Source organism: Oncorhynchus mykiss, chromosome 24 (genome assembly GCF_013265735.2).
Source record: "Oncorhynchus mykiss isolate Arlee chromosome 24, USDA_OmykA_1.1, whole genome shotgun sequence".
Taxonomy (NCBI): Eukaryota; Metazoa; Chordata; class Actinopteri; order Salmoniformes; family Salmonidae; genus Oncorhynchus; species Oncorhynchus mykiss.
Genome location: NC_048588.1, coordinates 42,312,414 through 42,336,223, shown reverse-complemented (window position 1 = coordinate 42,336,223; position 23,810 = coordinate 42,312,414). Strand labels below are relative to the sequence as shown.

The following is a 23,810-nucleotide window of genomic DNA, read 5'->3' as shown; positions in this document are numbered from 1 at the left end:
TTGTGTAAGCAGCATGGCTCCATCCTGCCAGGTGTCAACGGTACAGCCGCGGGGAATGTTTCCCTGGCACACGTTAGGTCCTTGGATACAATTGAGCAACGTTTGAACGCCACACCTTCCATGCCCTGAAGAATTCAAGCTGTTCTGGAGGCAAATGAGGGGTCCGACCCAGTACTAGATGGTGTACCTAATAAACTGGCCACCGAGTGTACATCATCTACACTTACAACTCATTCAAAATACTTTTACTTTTGATACTAAAGTATATGTTAGCAATTACACTTAAAACCAAAATACTTTTATACTTTTACTCAAATAGTATTTTACTGAGTGACTTTCACTTTTACTTGAGTAACTTTCTATGTAGTTATGTTTACTTTTACTCAAGTATGACAATTGGATACTTTTCCCACAACTGATTCAAAAGGACTTAACCCGGCTGCAACAATTATATCATCCACAGAAACAGCTCATTCATTATGACAGAACTGGCACTGGTTCTGAACACACAAGGACATCTCCAGACCAGTTCTTCGATTGACTTGGCGATTTGTCAGTGTATAGTTTTAAAGACTAAATATTAGTTCAGAGTCCATAACATATTGCTCCATAACATATTACCCCCCCCCCCAAGTCATTCATTACTCTGGAGAAAGAGGAACGTTCACCTATAACCGGATTCTATAAAACGTGACTCTGGGGTTGACATTTATTTGTGTTTATAAATGAAGATTCCACTGTGATGAGAGCCAGTTCTGCAAACAACAGGTTTAATGTATTTATTCAGGGACATGTCAGAATTGTCAACAATGCTTGTCATTGTAAACACACACACACACACACACACACACACACACACACACACACACACACACACACACACACACACACACACACACACACACACACACACACACACACACACACACACACACCAAGCTCTTTTTTTGGATGAAAAAAAGCGAGAGAATACAAAGACGATAGCTTTGCCAATAAATGTGTTTCTCCATAGAAACATGTTTCCTGGAAGGAGAGAGAACGCACTGCCCCCAGCAGTGTGACCGATATCCACCCCTGTTGTTCTGAGCCTCTGCTAAGACCTCCAGGGGACTAGTCTGATCATTTATCAAATATGACACACAGTGAGCTCCAAAAAATATTGGGACGGTTAAAATTGTGTTGTTGTTTTGCCTCTGTACTACAGCACTTTGGATGTGATACAATGACTATTAGGTGAAAGTGCAGACCGTCAGCTTTAATTTGAGGGGATTTTCATCCGTATCGGGTCAACCTTTTAGAAATTATAGCACATTTTGTACATATTTTAGGGGACAAAAGGTATTGGGACAAATTCAAAATTCTCAGATTATTTTGTGCCCAATAGAAATGATTGCTAATAATAATGTAGTGTGTCATTTCGTAATCACTTTTATTGTAAATAAGAATAAAATATGTTTCTAAACACTACTACATTAATGTGGATGCTACCATGAATACCAACAGTCCTGAATGAACCGTGAATAATGACGAGTGAGAAAGTTACACACTTCCCAAAAAAGTGCTAACCTCCACTGTTATTGTAATGGTTACCATGTCTGGGGGTTATGATATTTGTGACGTTGGTAATTTTTTCTCAATACTTTTGGAACTCACTATATAACACCAGTGTTTTTGTTGCTGTTGAAATGACGGTAATATTAATAAATTCTACTGCCTCAAATGCTAATAGCACTAACTCTTGTTTGTTTGTTTGTTCTAGAACGTTCTCATCTGCTGTCCATTAAGGCTTCTTAATCTTCACTGTCTCGGCCAAGACAGTTCTATAATGCTGTTCATATTGAGCTTTTATTGCTAGGTTTAGTATGTTGATTGCTTTTGCTGGAAATAGAAGGTCATTAGTTATAGTAAGATCCTTATTGCTTTTAAATACTGAAACAATAGCCTTTATAAAATGTATATAGATAGACTCTCCAAAAATGCTGACAATGATGTCTGGATATCAGTCTCAGCTGCCCCACAGCTGGCTGATATGATGATCAGAAACAGTGGATATCACTGGACTGTCAGATGATCAGAAACAGTGGATATCACAGGACTGTCAGATGATCAGAAACAGTGGATATCGGAGGACTGTCAGATGATCAGAAACAGTGGATATCACTGGACTGTCAGATGATCAGAAACAGTGGATATCACAGGACTGTCAGATGATCAGAAACAGTGGATATCACAGGACTGTCAGATGATCAGAAACAGTGGATATCACTGGACTGTCAGATGATCAGAAACAGTGGATATCACAGGACTGTCAGATGATCAGAAACAGTGGATATCACAGGACTGTCAGATGATCAGAAACAGTGGATATCACAGGACTGTCAGATGATCAGAAACAGTGGATATCACAGGACTGTCAGATGATCAGAAACAGTGGATATCACAGTACTGTCAGATGATCAGAAACAGTGGATATCGGAGGACTGTCAGATGATCAGAAACAGTGGATATCACTGGACTGTCAGATGATCAGAAACAGTGGATATCACTGGACTGTCAGATGATCAGAAACCGTGGACATCACAGGACTGTTGTTAGTCGATGGTACAGTAGTGCGGGGCTGTGTGTTGTGTTTCTGGGTCAGGAACGGGTCACGGTAGAATATCTTCCAGGTCACAAGGTCACAGGTAGGTGGTGGCCTCTCTGTTCTCTCTCTCTCTGGCCTGGGCCACGGCAACATTAATACACTGGAGCCACTCCTCAGCATGCTTCTCATCACGAGCCTTCAGGACGTACGTCTTACTGTCCGTGAAGATCTCAAAGGCCCGAGGGAGACCCCGCTCACGTCGCTTCTTAGCCACCACCTGGACACACACACACACACACACACAGCCACAGCCAGTCAGACAACAGGCGATAGGGTTATCAGAAGTGGACAAAGGGTATGACTTGATGTTACATGAACAGACTTTAAGTTCCCCCACCTTGACGCTCTGCACTTTGCTCAGCTCAATGGTGCTGTCGTCTGGCTCATCCTTCTGTAGGAGACAGGACAAGCTATACATTAATAAATAGTGATAAGTGAAAGTTTTGGAGCAGCCATCCAATTCTATTGATGTCGTTTCACTATAACCACTACACACGATGACAGGCCTCGTGATGTCGTTTCACTATTAACACTACACATGATGACAGGCCTCGTGATGTCATTTCACTATTACCACTACACACGATGACAGGCCTCGTGATGTCGTTTCACTATTAACACTACACATGATGACAGGCCTCGTGATGTCATTTCACTATTACCACTACACACGATGACAGGCCTCGTGATGTCGTTTCACTATTAACACTACACATGATGACAGGCCTCGTGATGTCATTTCACTATTACCACTACACACGATGACAGGCCTCGTGATGTGGTTTCACTATAACCACTACACATGATGACAGGCCTCGTGATGTCATTTCACTATTACCACTACACATGATGACAGGCCTCGTGATGTCATTTCACTATTAACACTACACATGATGACAGGCCTCGTGATGTCGTTTCCCCATTACCACTACACACGATGACAGGCCTCGTGATGTCATTTCACAATTACCACTAAACAAGATGACAGGCCTCGTGATGTGGTTTCACTATTACCACTACACACGATGACAGGCCTCGTGATGTGGTTTCACTATAACCACTACACATGATGACAGGCCTCGTGATGTCGTTTCCCCATTACCACTACACACGATGACAGGCCTCGTGATGTGGTTTCACTATTACCACTAAACATGATGACAGGCCTCGTGATGTCGTTTCCCCATTACCACTACACACGATGACAGGCCTCGTGATGTCGTTTCCCCATTACCACTACACATGATGACAGGCCTCGTGATGTCGTTTCCCCATTACCACTACACAAGATGACAGGCCTCGTGATGTGGTTTCACTATTACCACTACACACGATGACAGGCCTCGTGATGTCGTTTCACTATAACCACTACACATGATGACAGGCCTTGTGATGTCGTTTCCCCATTACCACTACACACGATGACAGGCCTCGTGATGTCGTGATGTCATTTCACAATTACCACTACACATGATGACAGGCCTCGTGATGTCGTTTCCCCATTACCACTAAACATGATGACAGGCCTCGTGATGTCGTTTCCCCATTACCACTAAACACGATGACAGGCCTCGTGATGTCGTTTCCCCATTACCACTAAACACGATGACAGGCCTCGTGATGTCGTTTCCCCATTACCACTACACATGAATGGCCTTTTTTGGAATGGAAAGTAAACCCTGACAGTTTCCCCAGAGGCACATTTATAATATGACCATTTAACATTGTGATATTGTGACTACCATCTTCCACTTAGGTGATAATGCCCAATAAGATTAGAAATATAATTAGGTGATAATGCCCAGTAAGATTAGAAATATAATTAGGTGATAATGCCCATAAGATTAGAAATATAATTAGGTGATAATGCCCAGTAAGATTAGAAATATAATTAGGTGATAATGCCCAATAAGATTAGAAATATAATTAGGTCATAATGCCCAGTAAGATTAGAAATATAATTAGGTGATAATGCCCAATAAGATTATAAATATAATTAGGTGATAATGCCCAATAAGATTAGAAATATAATTAGGTGATAATGCCCAGTAAGATTAGAAATATAATTAGGTGATAATGCCCAATAAGATTAGAAATATAATTAGGTGATAATGGCCAGTAAGATTAGAAATATAATTAGGTGATAATGGCCAGTAAGATTAGAAATATAATTAGGTGATAATGCCCAGTAAGATTAGAAATATAATTAGGTGATAATGGCCAGTAAGATTAGAAATATAATTAGGTGATAATGCCCAGTAAGATTAGAAATATAATTAGGTGATAATGCCCAGTAAGATTAGAAATATAATTAGGTGATAATGCCCATAAGATTAGAAATATAATTAGGTGATAATGCCCAGTAAGATTAGAAATATAATTAGGTGATAATGCCCAGTAAGATTAGAAATATAATTAGGTGATAATGCCCAGTAAGATTAGAAATATAATTAGGTGATAATGCCCAGTAAGATTAGAAATATAATTAGGTGATAATGCCCAATAAGATTAGAAATATAATAAGGTGATAATGCCCAGTAAGATTAGAAATATAATTAGGTGATAATGCCCAGTAAGATTAGAAATATAATTAGGTGATAATGCCCAGTAAGATTAGAAATATAATTAGGTGATAATGCCCAGTAAGATTAGAAATATAATTAGGTGATAATGGCCAGTAAGATTAGAAATATAATTAGGTGATAATGCCCAATAAGATTAGAAATATCATTATCACTTTTATACAACGGGTTACCAACATATTCATATAAGGATTGACATATTTTAATTAAAAAATGTATTTTGATGAATTTATTCATACTATTTCATCCTTCCACAAGATATAGTCCCGACACAAATCTAGGGTTGCTACACAAGCTGGCTGGTTGTTCGTGCTATTGGTTCAGTTGCCAGAGACGCGACTCGGTCGCTCAGTCTTTTTGTTGTGTGTCTATGGACGCGACCCAGTCGTTCATCCTAAATGTTCCATTGTCATACTGGCTGGCAATGTTCCTATCCCTTGTCAAATGTCAAATATAATAACAACAGGAGTTGCATATGCATTTGTTTAAAAACCTCTACAGGATCGATGACCAGCTGATTCATGATTTTGACTGGCTGAGAAACGCTGCCTGTCTGTCTGTCTCGTCCCGACTCCCGACACGTTCATTAATATGGAGATCGAATTTGAATATTGGAACAATGTTTCAAATGACTAACTAAATGTTAGACTAAAAGAAATGTGATACAATGTCTAGATGCTTTTTATAGTGAAGATCAAGTTTATAAATTGCCTGGCTGGGCAGATGAGACAGTAAATAGACATGTTAACATCATAGATTTAGCCGGTGGTAACTTGTGGAATAGACACCGGCCGGAATGCCCTTTTAACCAATCAGCATTCAGGATTAGACTCACCCATTGTATAATGTTGAACAGCTGCCTTGGGGCGGTTATAGGCGACGTGTTGCTTGATGCCAAATATTTCAGTAACAAAGTAAAATGTTGCTAGGATTTGTTACGACAGTAAATTAGCACAAAACATCAACTTTTATGGTCCTCTTGCAAAGATCCATTGCTGTACGCTGCACATGTATGCAGTAAGACAAGAGGGTGTTTTACTGTCTTCGTCCTTATATAAGGGAGGAAATGAAATCCTTCAGCCCATAAGCACTTCCTCTAATGTTCTACCCCTTAAGACAGCTACATCTTTCTGACTTGTGTAGGTGGAATGTGTATGTGTGTGTGTGTGTGTGTGTGGGTAAGTGTGTGTGTGTGTGTGTGTGAGTGTGTGTGTGTTTGTGTAGGTGGAATGTGTATGTGTGTGTGTGTGTGTGTGTGTGTATATGTGTGTGTGTGTGTGTGTGTGTGTTTGTGTGTGTGGGTAAGTGTGTGTGTGTGTGTGTGTGTGTGTATGTGTGTATGTGTGTGTGTGTGTGTGTACTTGTGTGATACACCACAGCCAAATCCTTAGGGATCATAAGGTCACAGAGCGAGCGCTAGGCTATAAGCTATTCTCCATAGACCTATACTCACATCCTTAGACCCCACAAGTCAGCCATATTTCTGTAGTCTGCGTGTGTTGTATGTGTGTGTGCTGTGTGTGTGATGGCAAGCGTTAATCTCCATAGACTTGCCCACATCCTTACCTCCCTGGCTGTCTGTGTGGAGGGCCTTCTGTTAGCTACAGTGGTTAAGCTATTCATGTATTCTCACACAGGTTAAACGAGAAGTCAATATACTCCTCGGCCCTGTTCCATTTCGGCCCCTCGCCATGTCCTCTAGTTCCTATTGCATGTGTGTCCTAAGAATCGGTTAAATAAAAACAGTATTTTATGGCTTGACTTTGGAGAAGCGGTTAGGTAAAGGGGCTAGAGGACGACATGGAACAGGGGTGAGGCTGTACTGAGGTGGCATATTATGAGCTTGTCTTGCTCGCTCTCTCTCTCTCCCTCTCTCTCTCTCTCTCTCTCTCTCTCTCTCTCTCTCTCTCTCTCTCTCTCTCTCTCTCTCACACTCACACTCACACTCACCCTCTCTCTCTCTCTCTCTCACCCTCTCTTTCTCTCTCTCTCTCTCTCTCGCACTCTCTCTCCCTCTCTTTCTTTCTCTCTCTCGCTCTCTCTCTCTAGCTCTCTCTCTCGCACTCACTCTCTAGCTCTCTCTCTCTCTCTCTCTCTCTCACTCACTCTCTAGCTCTCTCTCTCGCTCTCTCTAGCTCTCTTGCTCTCTCTCTCTCTCTCGCACTCACTCTCTAGCTCTCTCTCTCGCTCTCTCTCGCACTCACTCTCTAGCTCTCTCTCTCTCTCTCTCTCTCGCGCTCTCTCTCTATCTATCTCTCTCTCTTGTGCTCTCTCTCCCTCTCTCTCTCTCTCTCTCTAGCTCTCTCTCTCTCGCACTCACTCTCTCGCTCTCTCTCACACTCTCTCTCTCGCTCTCTCTCGCACTCACTCTAGCTCTCTCTCTCTCTCTAGCTCTCTCTCTCTCTAGCTCTCTCTCTCTCTCGCGCTCTCTCTCCCTCTCTTTCTCTCTCTCTAGCTCTCTCTCTCTAGCTCTCTCTCTCTCTCACGCTCTCTCCCCCTCTTTCTCTCTCTAGCTCTCTCTCTCTCTCGCTCTCTTTCTCTCTCTCCCTCTCTTTCTCTCTTTCTCTCTCTCACTCTCTCTCTAGCTCTCTCTCTCTAGCTCTCTTTCTCTCTCTCTCTCTAGCTCTCTCTCTCTAGCTCTCTCTCTCTAGCTCTCTCTCTCTCTCTCTCTCTCTCTCTCTCTCTCTAGCTCTCTCTCTCTCTCTCTCTCTCTCTCTCTCTCTCTAGCTCTCTCTCTCGCTCTCTCTAGCTCTCTCTCTCTCTAGCTCTCTCTCTCTCTCTCTCTCTCTCTCTCTCTCTCTCTCTCTCTCTCATTCAACAAAGCAACACACACAGGATGAGTTACCTTGCCAAGAAGAGGACCTTGAGGTAGTTTGGCAGCAGATTCTGTCTGGTCCCAATTAGGAGGACTGTTAAAGGATTCTGGAATCATCAGTGGGGTTGGAAAGTGGCAGACAGAACCCGGGAACAAAAGAGATTACAGGAAATGCCAACATCTGATGACCAGTGATGGTGGCCAAGGTCAACAACCAGCAGTAGTGTACAGGTCAAAAGGTCAACAACCAGCAGTAGTGTACAGGTCAAAAGGTCAAGAAACCAACAGACCACATGGCTAAGCTCTGTTCCATCCTGTGGATCAAAAGCAAATCGCTTAGTTATGATACAAACTGCATAACATCCTTTCAGAACAACAGAAGTGCCTAGTGGTATAGGTTAGGGAATAGGTTAGGGTAAAAGTTAGGGTTATAGGTTAGGGGTATAGGTTAGGGGTATAGGTTAGGGGTATAGGTTAGGGTATGGGTTAGGGTATAAGTCAGGGGTATAGGTTAGGGGAATAGGTTAGGGGTATAGGTTAGGGTATAGGTTAGGGTATAAGTCAGGGGTATAGGTTAGGGGAATAGGTTAGGGGTATAGGTTAGGGTATAGGTTAGGGTATAAGTCAGGGGTATAGGTTAGGGGTAAAGCTTAGGGTATAGGTTAGGGGTAAAGGTTAGGGTATAGGTTAGGGGTAAAGGTTAGGGTATAGGTTAGGGGTAAAGGTTAAGGTATAAGTCAGGGGTATAGGTTAGGGGAATAGGTTAGGGGTATAGGTTAGGGTATAGGTTAGGGGTATACGTTAGGGTAAAGGTAAAGGTTAGGGTATAGGTTAGGGGTAAAGGTTAGGGTATAGGTTAGGGGTAAAGGTTAAGGTATAAGTCAGGGGTATAGGTTGGGGGAATAGGTTAGGGGTATAGGTTAATGGTATAGGTTAGGGGTATAGGTTAGGGAATAGGTTAAGGGTATAGGTTAGGGGTATAGGGTAAGGTAAAGGTTAAGGTTAGGGTAAAGGTTAGGGTATAGGTTAGGGGTACAGGTTAGGGTATAGGTTAGAGGTATAGGTTAGTGGTATAGGTTAGGGGTATAGGTTAGGGAATAGGTTAAGGGTATAGGTTAGGGGTATAGGGTAAGGTAAAGGTTAAGGTTAGGGTAAAGGTTAGGGTATAGGTTAGGGGTACAGGTTAGGGTATAGGTTAGGGGTATAGGTTAGGGAATAGGTTAGGGGTATAGTTTAGGGGTAAAGGTTAGGGGTATAGGTTAAGGGTATAGGTTAGGGGTATAGGGTAGGGTAAAGGTTAAGGTTAGGGTATAGGTTAGGGTATAGGTTAGGGGTACAGGTTAGGGGTATAGTTTAGGGGTATAGGTTAGAGGTATAGGTTAGGGGTATAGGTTAGTGGTATAGGTTAGGGGTATAGGTTAGGGAATTAGGTTAGTGGTTCAGGTTAGTGGTATAGGTTAGGGGTATAGATTAGGGATATAGGTTAGTGGTTCAGGTTAGTGGTATAGGTTAGGGGTATAGGTTAGTGGTATAGGTTAGGGGTATAGGTTAGGGGTATAGGTTAGTGGTTCAGGTTAGTGGTATAGGTTAGGGGTATAGGTTAGGGAATTAGGTTAGTGGTTCAGGTTAGTGGTATAGGTTAGGGGTATAGATTAGGGATATAGGTTAGTGGTTCAGGTTAGTGGTATAGGTTAGGGGTATAGGTTAGGGAATTAGGTTAGTGGTTCAGGTTAGTGGTATAGGTTAGGGGTATAGATTAGGGATATAGGTTAGTGGTTCAGGTTAGTGGTATAGTTTAGGGGTATAGGTTAGTGGTATAGGTTAGGGGTATAGGTTAGTGGTTCAGGTTAGTGGTATTGGTTAGGGGTATAGGTTAGGGGTACAGGTTAGTGGTATAGATTAGGGATATAGGTTAGTGGTTCAGGTTAGTGGTATAGGTTAGTGGTTAGCTTAGAGGCTGATGTGGAACTGAGTCATTGGCACGGCAAGATTGAGTTGAGAAAACAAGAGACAAAGAGGAGGTCCAATTTGTGGCTTTAAACAGCTGTGGTGAGGGAGGAACTGTTGGTTAAATTACAATGTAGATTGTCTCGGGCAAGAGAGCTCAATTTCACTTCTCCTTTCAACCTTTTACATTTGTTCCCCAATGTCTCAATATTTGTTAAAGCCTGGAGAATACAAAGCAGAGTTTTGAATTGAAGAAGTCAGAGAGTCCTCAGAAGATATGTCCACATCATTCATCTGGATTAAATCTATCTATCTATCTATCTATCTATCTATCTATCTATCTATCTATCTATCTATCTGTCTGTCTGTCTGTCTGTCTGTCTGTCTGTCTGTCTGTCTGTCTGTCTGTCTGTCTGTCTGTCTGTCTGTCTGTCTGTCTGTCTGTGTCTCTCTCGCTCTCTCTCTCTCTCTCTTAGTCTCTCTCTTAGTCTCTCTCCCTCTCTCTCTCTCTCTCTCTCTCTCTCTCTCTTAGTCTCTCTCTCTCTCTCTCTCTCTCTCTCTCTCTTAGTCTCTCTCTTAGTCTCTCTCTCTCTCTCTCTCTCTCTCTCTCGTTTAACAACATTGACTAACAATAAACCAACACTACCCACACACCAACACCACCCACACACCAACACCACCCACACACCAGCACTACCCACACACCAGCACTACCCACACACCAGCACTACCCACACACCAGCACTACCCACACACCAGCACTACCCACACACCAACACTACCCACACACCAACACTACCCACACCAAAACTACCCACACACCAACACTACACACACACCAACACTACACACACACCCACACTACATACACCAACAGCAGGATAAAACATGATGATGACTCATGGGCTTTCTGATGACTACGTGACCTCAACACATTGTTTTACGGTACTGTTTTCTCAATGGTTCTGATTAGGCAACACTTTTTCCTTTGCACAATAATTATTTCTGCTGTAAAGTCCAATGACCTTAAACCAAGTTCTGCCTCAATGTAAGTCAGAATCAAACACTGATTAGGAGGGATTTGTATCGTTAAAACACAGTGGAGAGCTTCCTCGCCTTCACACACACACACACACACACACACACACACACACACACACACACACACACACACACACACACACACACACACACACTGTTATTAAAGGGAACAATGACTGGGTTATTAAAGGGAATGACTGAGTTATTACAGGGAATAATGACTGAGTTATTACAGGGAATAATGACTGAGTTATTACAGGGAATAATGACTGAGTTATTAAAGGGAATAATGACTGGGTTATTAAAGGGAATGACTGAGTTATTAAAGGGAAGAATGACTGAGTTATTAAAGGGAATGACTGAGTTATTAAAGGGAATGACTGAGTTATTAAAGGGAATGACTGAGTTATTACAGGGAATAATGACTGAGTTATTACAGGGAATAATGACTGAGTTATTAAAGGGAATGACTGAGTTATTACAGGGAAGAATGACTGAGCTATTAAAGGGAATGACTGAGTTATTACAGGGAAGAATGACTGAGCTATTAAAGGGAATGACTGAGTTATTACAGGGAAGAATGACTGAGCTATTAAAGGGAATGACTGAGTTATTACAGGGAAGAATGACTGAGCTATTACAGTTATTACAGGGAAGAATGACTGAGCTATTAAAGGGAATGACTGAGTTATTAAAGGGAATGACTGAGTTATTAAAGGGAATGACTGAGTTATTAAAGGGAATGACTGAGTTATTACAGGGAAGAATGACTGAGCTATTAAAGGGAGTGACTGAGTTATTACAGGGAAGAATGACTGAGCTAGTAAAGGGAATGACTGAGTTATTACAGGGAAGAATGACTGAGCTATTAAAGGGAATGACTGAGTTATTACAGGGAAGAATGACTGAGCTATTACAGGGAATGACTGAGTTATTACAGGGAATGACTGAGTTATTACAAGGAAGAATGACTGAGCTATTAAAGGGAATGACTGAGTTATTACAAGGAAGAATGACTGAGCTATTAAAGGGAATGACTGAGTTATTACAGGGAAGAATGACTGAGCTATTACAGGGAATGACTGAGTTATTACAGGGAATGACTGAGAGATTAAAGGGAATAATGACTGAGTTATTACAGGGAATGACTGAGTTATTACAGGGAAGAATGACTGAGCTATTAAAGGGAATGACTGAGCTATTACAGTGAAGAATGACTCAAGAAGTTGCAGCATCATACTCAGATCCTGGGCGTCACCCATTGATTAATAGCGGGCCAAACTTATAACTCATAGTATGTCGTCTACTAAGGCTCAATACTGGGACCAAAGATATTACAATAATCTCTAGTTGATTCCCCAGATAGACATTAGGCCTTGTCACGAGATGGGGACTCCACTGTTTCACCCAACATCACATCATGATTCAATTAAAAAGTAGAAAAGGAAAAAACACATAATGACAGGGAGTCCAGTGACTCGTTTGTTTGTGCCTTCCTTGGAGGGATGTAAATGTGTACGTGTGTGTTTTGAAAATGATTTCTGTCTACGTAAGGGTCTATTTGAAGTGTTCCCCTGTGTATATGCAGTGGTGGAAAAAAAGTACCCAATTGTCATACTTGAGTAAATGTATAGACAAGTAAAAATGAAAGTTACAGAGTAAAATACAACTTGAGTAAATGTCTAAAAGTGTTTGGTTCTAAATATACTTAAGCATCAATAGTAAAACTATAAATATTTTTAAAATTCCTTATATTAAGCAAAGCAGACGGCACTATTTAATTGTTTTAAAAATCTACAGATAGCCAGGGGCACACTCCAACACTCAGACATCATTTACAAATGAAGCATGTGTGTTTAGTTTAGTACTAAATGTAACGAGTACTTTTGGGTGTCTTAAGAAATGTATGGAGTAAAAAGTACATTATTTTCTTTAGGAATGTAGTGATGTAAAAGTTAAAGTTGTCAAAAATATAAATAGTAAAGTAAAGTACAAATACCCTCCAAAACTACTTAAAGAGTACTTGAAAGTATTTATACTCAAGTACTTTATGCCACTGTGTATATGATATACTTTATTGTTCCCCGAGGGGACATTTGACTTGAACAGCTAAAGTCTAAGTGTCAAAGGGATACATACTGATTTCCCCTTCCGGAAGTGGAGTTGGTTTCCTGCCAGGGTGAAGTAGCGAGTCTTCCAACGTTTTATGAACTTCCAGCAAACCTGCTTCTCCTTCAGTTTCCCCTCTATCAGCGGCTGGCCATCCTCGTTCACCACTGGAGAGACAAATCAAAACAACATAACAATCAATCAGTTGTGATTCACAACCACTCAATGTTACCACCTGCTTATGGAGTGTATGTAGCCATGTGGGAAACAAACCCACAAGCATCCGGCACCAACGTGGGAATCAAATCCACAAGCATCCGGCTCCAACGTGGGAATCAAACCCACAAGAACCCGACCTCAACATGGGAATCAAACCCACAAGCACCCTGCTCCAACGTGGGAATCAAACCCACAAGCATCCGGCCCCAACGTGGGAATCAATCCCACAAGCACCCGGCTCCAACGTGGGAATCAAACCCACAAGAACCCGGCCCCAACGTGGGAATCAAACCCACAAGCATCCGGCCCCAACGTGGGAATCAAACCCACAAGCACCCTGCTCAAACGTGGGAATCAAACCCACAAGCACCCTGCTCCAACGTGGGAATCAAACCCACAAGCATCCGGCCCCAACGTGGGAATCAAACCCACAAGCATCCGGCCCCAACGTGGGAATCAAACCCACAAGCATCCGGCTCCAACGTGAGAATCAAACCCACAAGCATCCGGCCCCAACGTGGGAATCAAACCCACAAGCACCCTGCTCCAATGTGGGAATCAAACCCACAAGCACCCTGCTCCAACGTGGGAATCAAACCCACAAGCATCCGGCCCCAACGTGGGAATCAAACCCACAAGCACCCTGCTCCAACGTGGGAATCAAACCCACAAGCACCCTGCTCCAACCCACTGTGCCCTTGGAACCACAAAAGAAACCCACAGGAAGATGTGATGATTGAAAATCGAGGCTGAATATAAATGTAGATAATACAGTTGAAGTCGAAAGTTTACATACACCTTAGCCAAATACATTTATACTGACATTTAATCAAAGTAAAAATGTCCCTGTTTTAGGTCACTTAGAAACACCACTTTATTTTAAGAATGTGAAATGTCAGAATAATAGTAGAGAGAATTATTTATTTCAGCTTTTATTTATTTCATCACATTCCCAGTGGGTCAGTAGTTTACATACACTCAATTAGTATTTTGTAGCATTGCCTTTAAATTGTTTAACTTGGGTCAAACGTTTCGGGTAGCCTTCCACAAGCTTCCCACAACAAATTGGGTGAATTTTGGCCAATTCCTCCTGACAGAGCTGGTGTAACTGAGTCAGGTTTGTAGGCCTCCTTGCTCGCACATGCTTTTTCAGTTCTGCCCACAAATGTTCTATAGGATTGAGGTCAGGTCTTTGTGATGGCCACTCCAATACCTTGACTTTGTTGTCCTTAAACCATTTTGCCACAACTTTGGAAGTATGCTTGATGTCATTGTCCATTTGGAAGACCCATTTGCGACCAAGCTTTAACTTCCTGACTGATGTCTTGAGATGTTGCTTCAATATATCCACATAATTTTCCCTCCCATAATGCCATCTATTTTGTGAAGTGCACCAGTCCCTCCTGAAGCAAAGCACCCCCACAGCATGATGCTGCCACCCCCGTGCTTCACGGTCGGGATGGTGTTCTTTGGCTTGCAAGCCTCCCCCTTGTTCCTCCAAACATAACGATGGTCATTATGGCCAAACAGTTCTATTTTTGTTTCATCAGACCAGATGACATTTCTCCAAAAAGTACAATCTTTGTCCCGATATGCAGATGCAAACCGTAGTCTGGCTTTTTTATGTTGGTTTTATTGCAGTGGCTTCTTCCTTGCTGAGCGGTCTTTCCGGTTATGTCGATATAGGACTGGTTTTCCTGTGGATATAGATACTTTTGTACCTGATTCCTCCAGCATCTTCACAAGGTCCTTTGCTGTTGTTCTCCTTCCTGCGTCTCCTTCCTGAGCGGTATGATGGCTGCGTGGTCCCATGGTGTTTGCACGTGCATACTATTGTTTGTACAGATGAACGTGGTACCTTCAGGCGTTTGGAAATTGCTCCCACAGGATGAACCAGACTTGTGGAGGTCTACCATTTTTTTTCTGAGGTCTTGGTTCATTTCTTTTGATTTTCCCATGATGTCAAGCAAAGAGGCACTGAGTTTGAAGGTAGGCCTTGAAATACATCCACAGGTACACCTCCAATTGACTCTTATGATGTCAATTAGCCTATCAGAAGCTTCTAAAGCCATGACATAATTTTCTGGAATTTTCCAAGCTGTTTAAAGGCACAGTCAACTTAGTGTATGTAACCTTCTGACCCACTGGAATTGTGATACAGTGAATTATAAGTTAAATAATCTGTCTGTAAACAATTGTTGGAAAAATGACTTGTGTCATGCACAAAGTAGATGTCCTAGCAGACTCGCCAAAACTATAGTTTGTTAATTAACAAGATTTGTGGAGTGTTTGAAAAACAAATTTTAATGACTCCAAACTAAGTGTATGTAAACTTCCGACTTCAACTGTATATCCCCTTCCTCTCATCTTTAGTCTGGCCTGCTGTTTTGTATTGTCTAGCACTAAACAAGAGGGATCAGAGCCATCTATTTAGTTCATGCATGGCTCTGTCTGAAATAGAAAACAGCATACAGTAATTGGCCTTCAAACTTATTTTGGACAGAGAGATCACAGCCGTACAGAACCTCTAGACTGAGAGATCACAGCCGTACAGAACTTCTAGACAGAGAGATCACAGCCGTACAGAACCTCTAGACTGAGAGATCACAGCCGTACAGAACCTCTAGACTGAGAGATCACAGCTGTACAGAACCTCTAGACTGAGAGATCACAGCCGTACAGAACCTCTAGACAGAGAGATCACAGCCGTACAGAACCTCTAGACTGAGAGGCACAGCTAAATGAGATGAAATGGCACCAGTTCAAACTATACCTCATTGTTGATTAGCATCAGGTATAGCTTTATCGGGAAACAGCAGCCCAACCATCCACTTCGTCAAGGCAAACAGACGAACTGCAGCTTTATTCATGTTACAAATTAACCACAGGCTAAGGACATACACCCATTACCGCAGTCTCCTCCTATCTCTGCTGTCACTCTCACTCTCTATGTTGTCCAACAAACACGCACGCACACGCACGCACGCGCACGCACACACACACACACACGCACGCACGCACGCACACAGAGACACACACACACACACGCACGCACACACACACATATTTGAGTGACCATAAGTGTCCCTTCACCACCCCACATAGAACCATGTGACCATGAGCTGCCATTCCCGAAACCCTCTCAGTCCCTCGCTGCTGAAACCAAAGGGCACAGAGAGGACAGCGAGTGTTTGGTATTAATGGTACAGAGAGGGCAGGGACTGTTTGGTATTAATGGTACAGAGAGGACAGGGACTGTTTGGTTATAATGGTACAGAGAGGACAGGGACTGTTTGGTTATAATGGCACAGAGAGGACAGGGACTGTTTGGTAATAATGGCACAGAGAGGACAGGGACTGTTTGGTAATAATGACACAGAGAGGACAGGGACTGTTTGGTATTAATGGCACAGAGAGGACAGCGACTGTTTGGTATTAATGGCACAGAGAGGACAGGGACTGTTTGGTATTAATGGCACAGAGAGGACAGGGACTGTTTGGTATTAATGGCACAGAGAGGACAGGAACTGTTTGGTATTAATGGTACAGAGAGGACAGGGACTGTTTGGTATTAATGGCACAGAGAGGACAGGGACTGTTTGGTATTAATGGCACAGAGAGGACAGCGACTGTTTGGTATTAATGGCACAGAGAGGACAGGGACTGTTTGGTATTAATGGCACAGAGAGGACAGGGACTGTTTGGTATTAATGGCACAGAGAGGACAGGAACTGTTTGGTATTAATGGTACAGAGAGGACAGGGACTGTTTGGTATTAATGGCACAGAGAGGACAGGGACTGTTTGGTATTAATGGCACAGCGAGGACAGGGACTGTTTGGTATTAATGGTACAGAGAGGAAAGGGACTGTTTGGTATTAATGGCACAGAGAGGACAGGGACTGTTTGGTATTAATGGCACAGCGAGGACAGGGACTGTTTGGTATTAATGGCACAGAGAGGACAGGGACTGTTTGGTTAAAATGGCACAGAGAGGACAGGGACAGTTTGGTAATAATGGTACAGAGAGGACAGGGACTGTTTGGTATTAATGGCACAACGAGGACAGGGACTGTTTGGTATTAATGGCACAGAGAGGACAGGGACTGTTTGGTTATAATGGCTAGTTAACATGTTTATCTCCTGCATGTTTTCACATTGATTAATGTAAGTTGACTCAGTAAGTCATGTAACAGGAATGTGTGCTTGAGCGTGTGGGAAGAATATCACATCCTGGTATACTGGCATCAGAACAGGACAGAATGCCTGGGGTCTGGAGACACACACACACACACACACACACACACACGTACACAAACTAACACACAGATACACACTGGCTCAATGTCTGGTCCGATTAGTTACACTCTGCCCACATTGTCTCTCTCTTGTGTTTATCTGGTCTGGTTTCCTGTGTGTGGTTTGGTTTAGTTTAGTGTGTGTGTGTGTGTGTGTGTGTGTGTGTGTGTGTGTGTGTGTGTGTGTGTGTGTGTGTGTGTGTGTGTGTGTGTGTGTGTGTGTGTGTGTGTGTGTGTGTGTGTGTGTGTCGGTGTGTGTGTGTGTGCGTGTGTGTGTGTTTGGGGTGTGTGGGTGTATGACTCTAGGCGACACTGGTACTCTGGGCCAATTTACCAGAGCCAGCCTGGTCCAGAACCAAACAAAGTGTCCCTTTGTCTGTATAGCGATGAGTAAAACAGGAGGCCTGAGTCATAGAGAGACTCTAACCATTACCACATACACACAGGCCCAGTCTGGCTCCTCCACTCCCACACAGGAACAGCCTTTCACGGGCACAGAACTCTCAATCCTCCCTGGGTTCTAGAACAGAACACTAGCCTGGAACACACAGAGAGAGACTGTGCCACGCAGGAGACTAGTGTGTGACACAACTGTAAAAAATAGAACTACCACAAAGAAGACACAGAGTTCTATCTAATCTGAGTTCTGCACATGCCTGCTAACTAAAATGTCACTGACAGAAATGGCAGCTCCGCTTCTAGCTCCTAAGATCTCTGCTTCAGTGGAAAGCTTGGCTCCACACACAGTGTGTTGAAATTCCCCTGTCAAAAGAAAACGTAGCCAAAACGTATTCAGTCCACGTCATTTCAACAAAAAAAATCTAATTGGATTTGCAAAAAATCACGAGTTTACCAGTCAGATTAACAGGGTTATATACTCTAAATGTACCAGTCAGATTACCAGTGTTATATACTCTAAATGTACCAGTCAGATTACCAGTGTTATATACTCTAAATGTACCAGTCAGATTAACAGGGTTATATACTCTAAATGTACCAGTCAGATTACCAGTGTTATAAACTCTAAATGTACCAGTCAGATTACCAGTGTTATAAACTCTAAATGTACCAGTCAGATTACCAGTGTTATAAACTCTAAATGTACCAGTCAGATTACCAGTGTTATAAACTCTAAATGTACCAGTCAGATTACCAGTGTTATAAACTCTAAATGTACCAGTCAGATTACCAGTGTTATAAACTCTAAATGTACCAGTCAGATTACCAGTGTTATATACTCTAAATGTACCAGTCAGATTACCAGTGTTATATACTCTAAATGTACCAGTCAGATTACCAGTGTTATATACTCTAAATGTACCAGTCAGATTACCAGTGTTATAAACTCTAAATGTACCAGTCAGATTACCAGTGTTATATACTCTAAATGTACCAGTCAGATTACCAGTGTTATATACTCTAAATGTACCAGTCAGATTACCAGTGTTATATACTCTAAATGTACCAGTCAGATTACCAGTGTTATATACTCTAAATGTACCAGTCAGATTACCAGTGTTATAAACTCTAAATGTACCAGTCAGATTACCAGTGTTATATACTCTAAATGTACCAGTCAGATTACCAGTGTTATATACTCTAAATAAACCAGTCAGATTAACAGGGTTAAAGCTTCTAAATAAACCAGTCAGATTACCAGTGTTATATACTCTAAATAAACCAGTCAGATTACCAGTGTTATAAACTCTAAATGTACCAGTCAGATTACCAGTGTTATAAACTCTAAATGTACCAGTCAGATTACCAGTGTTATATACTCTAAATGTACCAGTCAGATTACCAGTGTTATAAACTCTAAATGTACCAGTCAGATTACCAGTGTTATAAACTCTAAATGTACCAGTCAGATTACCAGTGTTATAAACTCTAAATGTACCAGTCAGATTACCAGTGTTATAAACTCTAAATGTACCAGTCAGATTACCAGTGTTATATACTCTAAATGTACCAGTCAGATTACCAGTGTTATATACTCTAAATGTACCAGTCAGATTACCAGTGTTATATACTCTAAATAAACCAGTCAGATTACCAGTGTTATATACTCTAAATAAACCAGTCAGATTACCAGTGTTATAAACTCTAAATGTACCAGTCAGATTACCAGTGTTATATACTCTAAATAAACCAGTCAGATTACCAGTGTTATAAACTGTAAATGTACCAGTCAGATTACCAGTGTTATATACTCTAAATAAACCAGTCAGATTACCAGTGTTATAAACTCTAAATGTACCAGTCAGATTACCAGTGTTATATACTCTAAATAAACCAGTCAGATTACCAGTGTTATATACTCTAAATGTACCAGTCAGATTACCAGTGTTATATACTCTAAATGTACCAGTCAGATTACCAGTGTTATATACTCTAAATGTACCAGTGAGATTACCAGTGTTATATACTCTAAATGTACCAGTCAGATTACCAGTGTTATATACTCTAAATGTACCAGTCAGATTACCAGTGTTATATACTCTAAATGTACCAGTCAGATTAACAGGGTTAAAGCTTCTAAATTTACCAGTCAGATTACCAAGGTTATAAACTCTAAATTTACCAGTCAGATTACCAGGGTTAGAGGCTCTACATTTACCAGTCAGATTACCAGTGTTAAAGCTTCTAAATTTACCAGTCAGATTACCAGGGTTATAAACTCTAAATGTACCTGTCAGATTACCAGGGTTAGAGGCTCTAAATTTCCCAGTCAGATTATGAGGGGGTTAGAGGCTCTACATTTACCAGTCAGATTACCAGGGTTAGAGGCTCTAAATTTACCAGTCAGATTACCAGTGTTAAAGCTTCTAAATTTACCAGTCAGATTACCAAGGTTATAAACTGTACATTTACCTGTCAGATTACCAGGGTTAGAGGCTCTAAATTTCCCAGTCAGATTACCAGGGTTAGAGGCTCTAAATTTACCAGTCAGATTATGAGGGGGTTAGAGGCTCTACATTTACCAGTCAGATTACCAGGGTTAGAGGCTCTAAATTTACCAGTCAGATTACCAAGGTGATAAACTCTAAATTTACCTGTCAGATTACCAGGGTTAGAGGCTCTAAATTTCCCAGTCAGATTACCAGGGTTAGAGGCTCTAAATTTACCAGTCAGATCATGAGGGGGTTAGGCTCTAAATTTACCAGTCAGATTACCAGGGTTAGAGGCTCTAAATTTCCCAGTCAGATTACCAGGGTTAGAGGCTCTAAATTTCCCAGTCAGATTACCAGGGTTAGAGGCTCTAAATTTCCCAGTCAGATTACCAGGGTTAGAGGCTCTAAATTTCCCAGTCAGATTACCAAGGTTAGAGGCACTACATTTACCAGTCAGATTACCAGGGTTAGAGGCTCTAAATTTCCCAGTTAGATTATGAGGGTTGGAGGCTCTAAATTTACCAGTCAGATTACCAAGGTGAAAGGCTCTACATTTCCCAGTCAGATAACCAGGGTTAGAGGCTCTAAATCCCTACTAGAACAGGGCTTCCCAAACTCGGTCCAGGGGCCCCACCTGGGTGCACATTTCGTGTTTTTTGCACTAACACTACACAGCTAATATAACCATCTCGTCATCAAGCTTTGAATCAACTGTGTAGTGTGTTACGACAAACACCAAAACGTGTTGCAGTGGGAAACTACGGAATGTGTGTGGTTTTTACAATGACAAGAGTTGTTGAGCATTCAGTGGAATTGAATGCTCATCTCTCTCCAGGGTTTAGAGGGATGAACTTCAATAACCAGTACTGCTGAGATAACCCAGAGCAGATGTACTACAGAGAAGATCTGGCCATCAGTCGGTACTGGAGTTTAGATACCTCAGATTCCTCTGGCCATCATCATACCATTTCAGTCCTCCTGGTCCAAGTGACTCACTGTATGACCTAGAATCTGTATGAGTCAATATCACATTATTATAGCTACACTATTTATGTATGTGCATATTTCTATTTGTTTGACTGTGTGTGTGTGTGTGTGTGTGTGTGTGTGTGTGTGTGTGTGTGTGTGTGTGTGTGTGTGTGTGTGTGTGTGTGCGTGTGCGTGCGTGCGTGCGTGCGTGCGTGCGTGCGTGCGTGTGTGTGTGTGTGTGTGTGTGTGTGTGTGCGTGTGTGTGTGTGTAAGTCATTGCAACCAACGAGGAGCTCCAGAGCATCTGTGCACCACACCATCTCCTCCAAGCCCACTGTTCGTTTGCTTGTATAGGTCACCTCCATTGCTTACACATTTTACATTTCCTACGCTGAATGGCTTATTTGTTTGTCTGTTTGTGGTTATGGCAGTCATTTGGGAGAGATCGGCAGGAAACAGTAAACCTTGTTCATACCGTAGTAAATGTTGGAGGAAAAACAAAGAAAGGGGGATTGAAAGGAGACATTGTGGCATCGGTCATCGTCTGTTTTATTCTAGTGGGCCCAAAGCTTCCCAGTGAAAAACAAGGCCTCCAACCCTAGGGCCCAAAGCTTCCCAGTGGAGAACAAGGCATCCAACCCTAGGGCCCACAGCTTCCCAGTGGAGAACAAGGCCTACAACCCTAGGGTCCATAGCTTCCCAGTGGAGAACAAGGCCTACAACCCTAGGGCCCAAAGCTTCCCAGCGGAGAACAAGGCCTACAACCCTAGGGCCCAAAGCTTCCCAGTGACTGCTGGACCAGGTGGTACAGTACATACAGTGAATTCGGAAAGTATTCAGACCCCTTGACTTTTTCCACATTTTGTGATATTACAGCCTTAAAACAGGTTTTTAGAAATATGACAACGCAGGAGTGGCTTCGGGTCAAGTCTCTGAACATCTTTGAGTGGCCCAGCCAGAGCCCGGACTTGAAACCGATCGAACATCTCTGGAGAGACCTGAAAATAGCTGTGCAGCGACGCTCCCCATCCAACCTGACAGAGCAGGAGAGGATGTGCAGAGAATAATGGGAGAAACTCCCCAAATACAGGTGTGCCAAGCTTGTAGCGTCATACCCAATAAGACTCAAGGTTGCAATCGTTGCCAACGGTGCTTCAACAAAGTACTGAGTAAAGGGTCTGAATACTTATGTAAATGTCATGTTTCAGTTTTGATTTTTAAACAATTGAATCAATTTTAGAATAAGGCTGTAACATAACAAAATGTGGAAAAAGTCAAGGGGTCTGAATACTTTCCGAATGCCCTGTATGGCTGGTACAGAGGAACAGAATTACAACCAGGAACAATAAAACATGCCATTACAAAACCAGGACCAGCTGCTTTGCTTCTCCCAACATGTCCAGATTTGTAAAATGTGTTCCAAGACAAGGCCCAGGTCTTCAATCAAATGAATAGCAGACACACAGGGGGTTGTTTTAGTCAGGGAACATGGTGGTTATTCTGTTGACAACAACCATGCCTTTGACAGCAGCAACCATATATTATGTTAGACACACAACTGTATATTTTCTGAAAGCCATCACTTATCCAAGATTTGCTACAACCGTGAATCCCGGAGGCGAATATAATGTCCGGATAGTTTTTCCCCAGATTGATGATGATGAAACGGTTAGGACCTTGGGAACATTCCAGCTTTTTGGATACCCTGGGATGCTTTTCCATTGTGCAGATCATGAGTATTATGAGTTAGTATGTGTGCTAAGAGACTGACATCATTCTGACTTCTGGCTAGTCTATGACAACGTTCCAAATATAGAATAACTCTAGTATTAATTCAAATTCTATTGATCCAATAGTTGTAATCCATATTCTATTGTTCCAACCGTTTTAATTCAAATTCTATTGTTCCAACAGTTCTAATTCAAATTCTATTGTTCCATCAGCTAGTATAGTGAATGTGCTCCTAAGGGGCTTCACTGTGACTGATGTTAACCGGACGGCACCAGAGCCTCATCCCGCTGAGATGGACAGAATTCAACTATATGTCAGGTAGACAGGGGGAGGAGAGAGAGAGAGAGAGAGAGACAGAGACAGAGAGAGAGAGAGAGAGAGAGAGAGAGAGAGAGAGAGAGAGAGAGACAGAGAGAGAGAGAGAGAGGGAGAGAAAGAGACAGAGAGACAGAGAGAGAGAGAGAGAGAGAGACAGAGAGAGAGAGAGAGAGAGAGAGAGAGAGAGAGAGAGAGAGGAGGGGAGAGAGAGAGAGAGAGAGCGAGACAGAGAGAGAGACAGAGAGAG

The 23,810-nt window shown here is 42.2% G+C and overlaps 1 protein-coding gene across 2 annotated transcripts in view; it reads right to left on the bottom strand.

The window, feature by feature from the left end:
- Positions 1-753: 753 nt before the first annotated feature.
- Positions 754-23,810, bottom strand: part of LOC110503413 (ventricular zone-expressed PH domain-containing protein) — a 195,402-nt gene continuing 172,345 nt past the window's right edge. The window contains exons 13-16 of one of the 2 annotated variants that reach the window (XM_036962012.1): positions 13,169-13,305; positions 8,072-8,148; positions 2,982-3,035; positions 2,767-2,861 (exon numbers count right to left, since the gene is read on the bottom strand). In XM_036962012.1, coding sequence (XP_036817907.1) covers positions 3,002-3,035; positions 8,072-8,148; positions 13,169-13,305 — 248 coding nt within the window. In that variant the 3' untranslated portion in view covers positions 2,767-2,861; positions 2,982-3,001. Of the gene's footprint in view, positions 2,862-2,981; positions 3,036-8,071; positions 8,149-13,168; positions 13,306-23,810 lie in introns of both variants that reach the window. The other variant, XM_036962011.1, reaches the window with a different exon arrangement.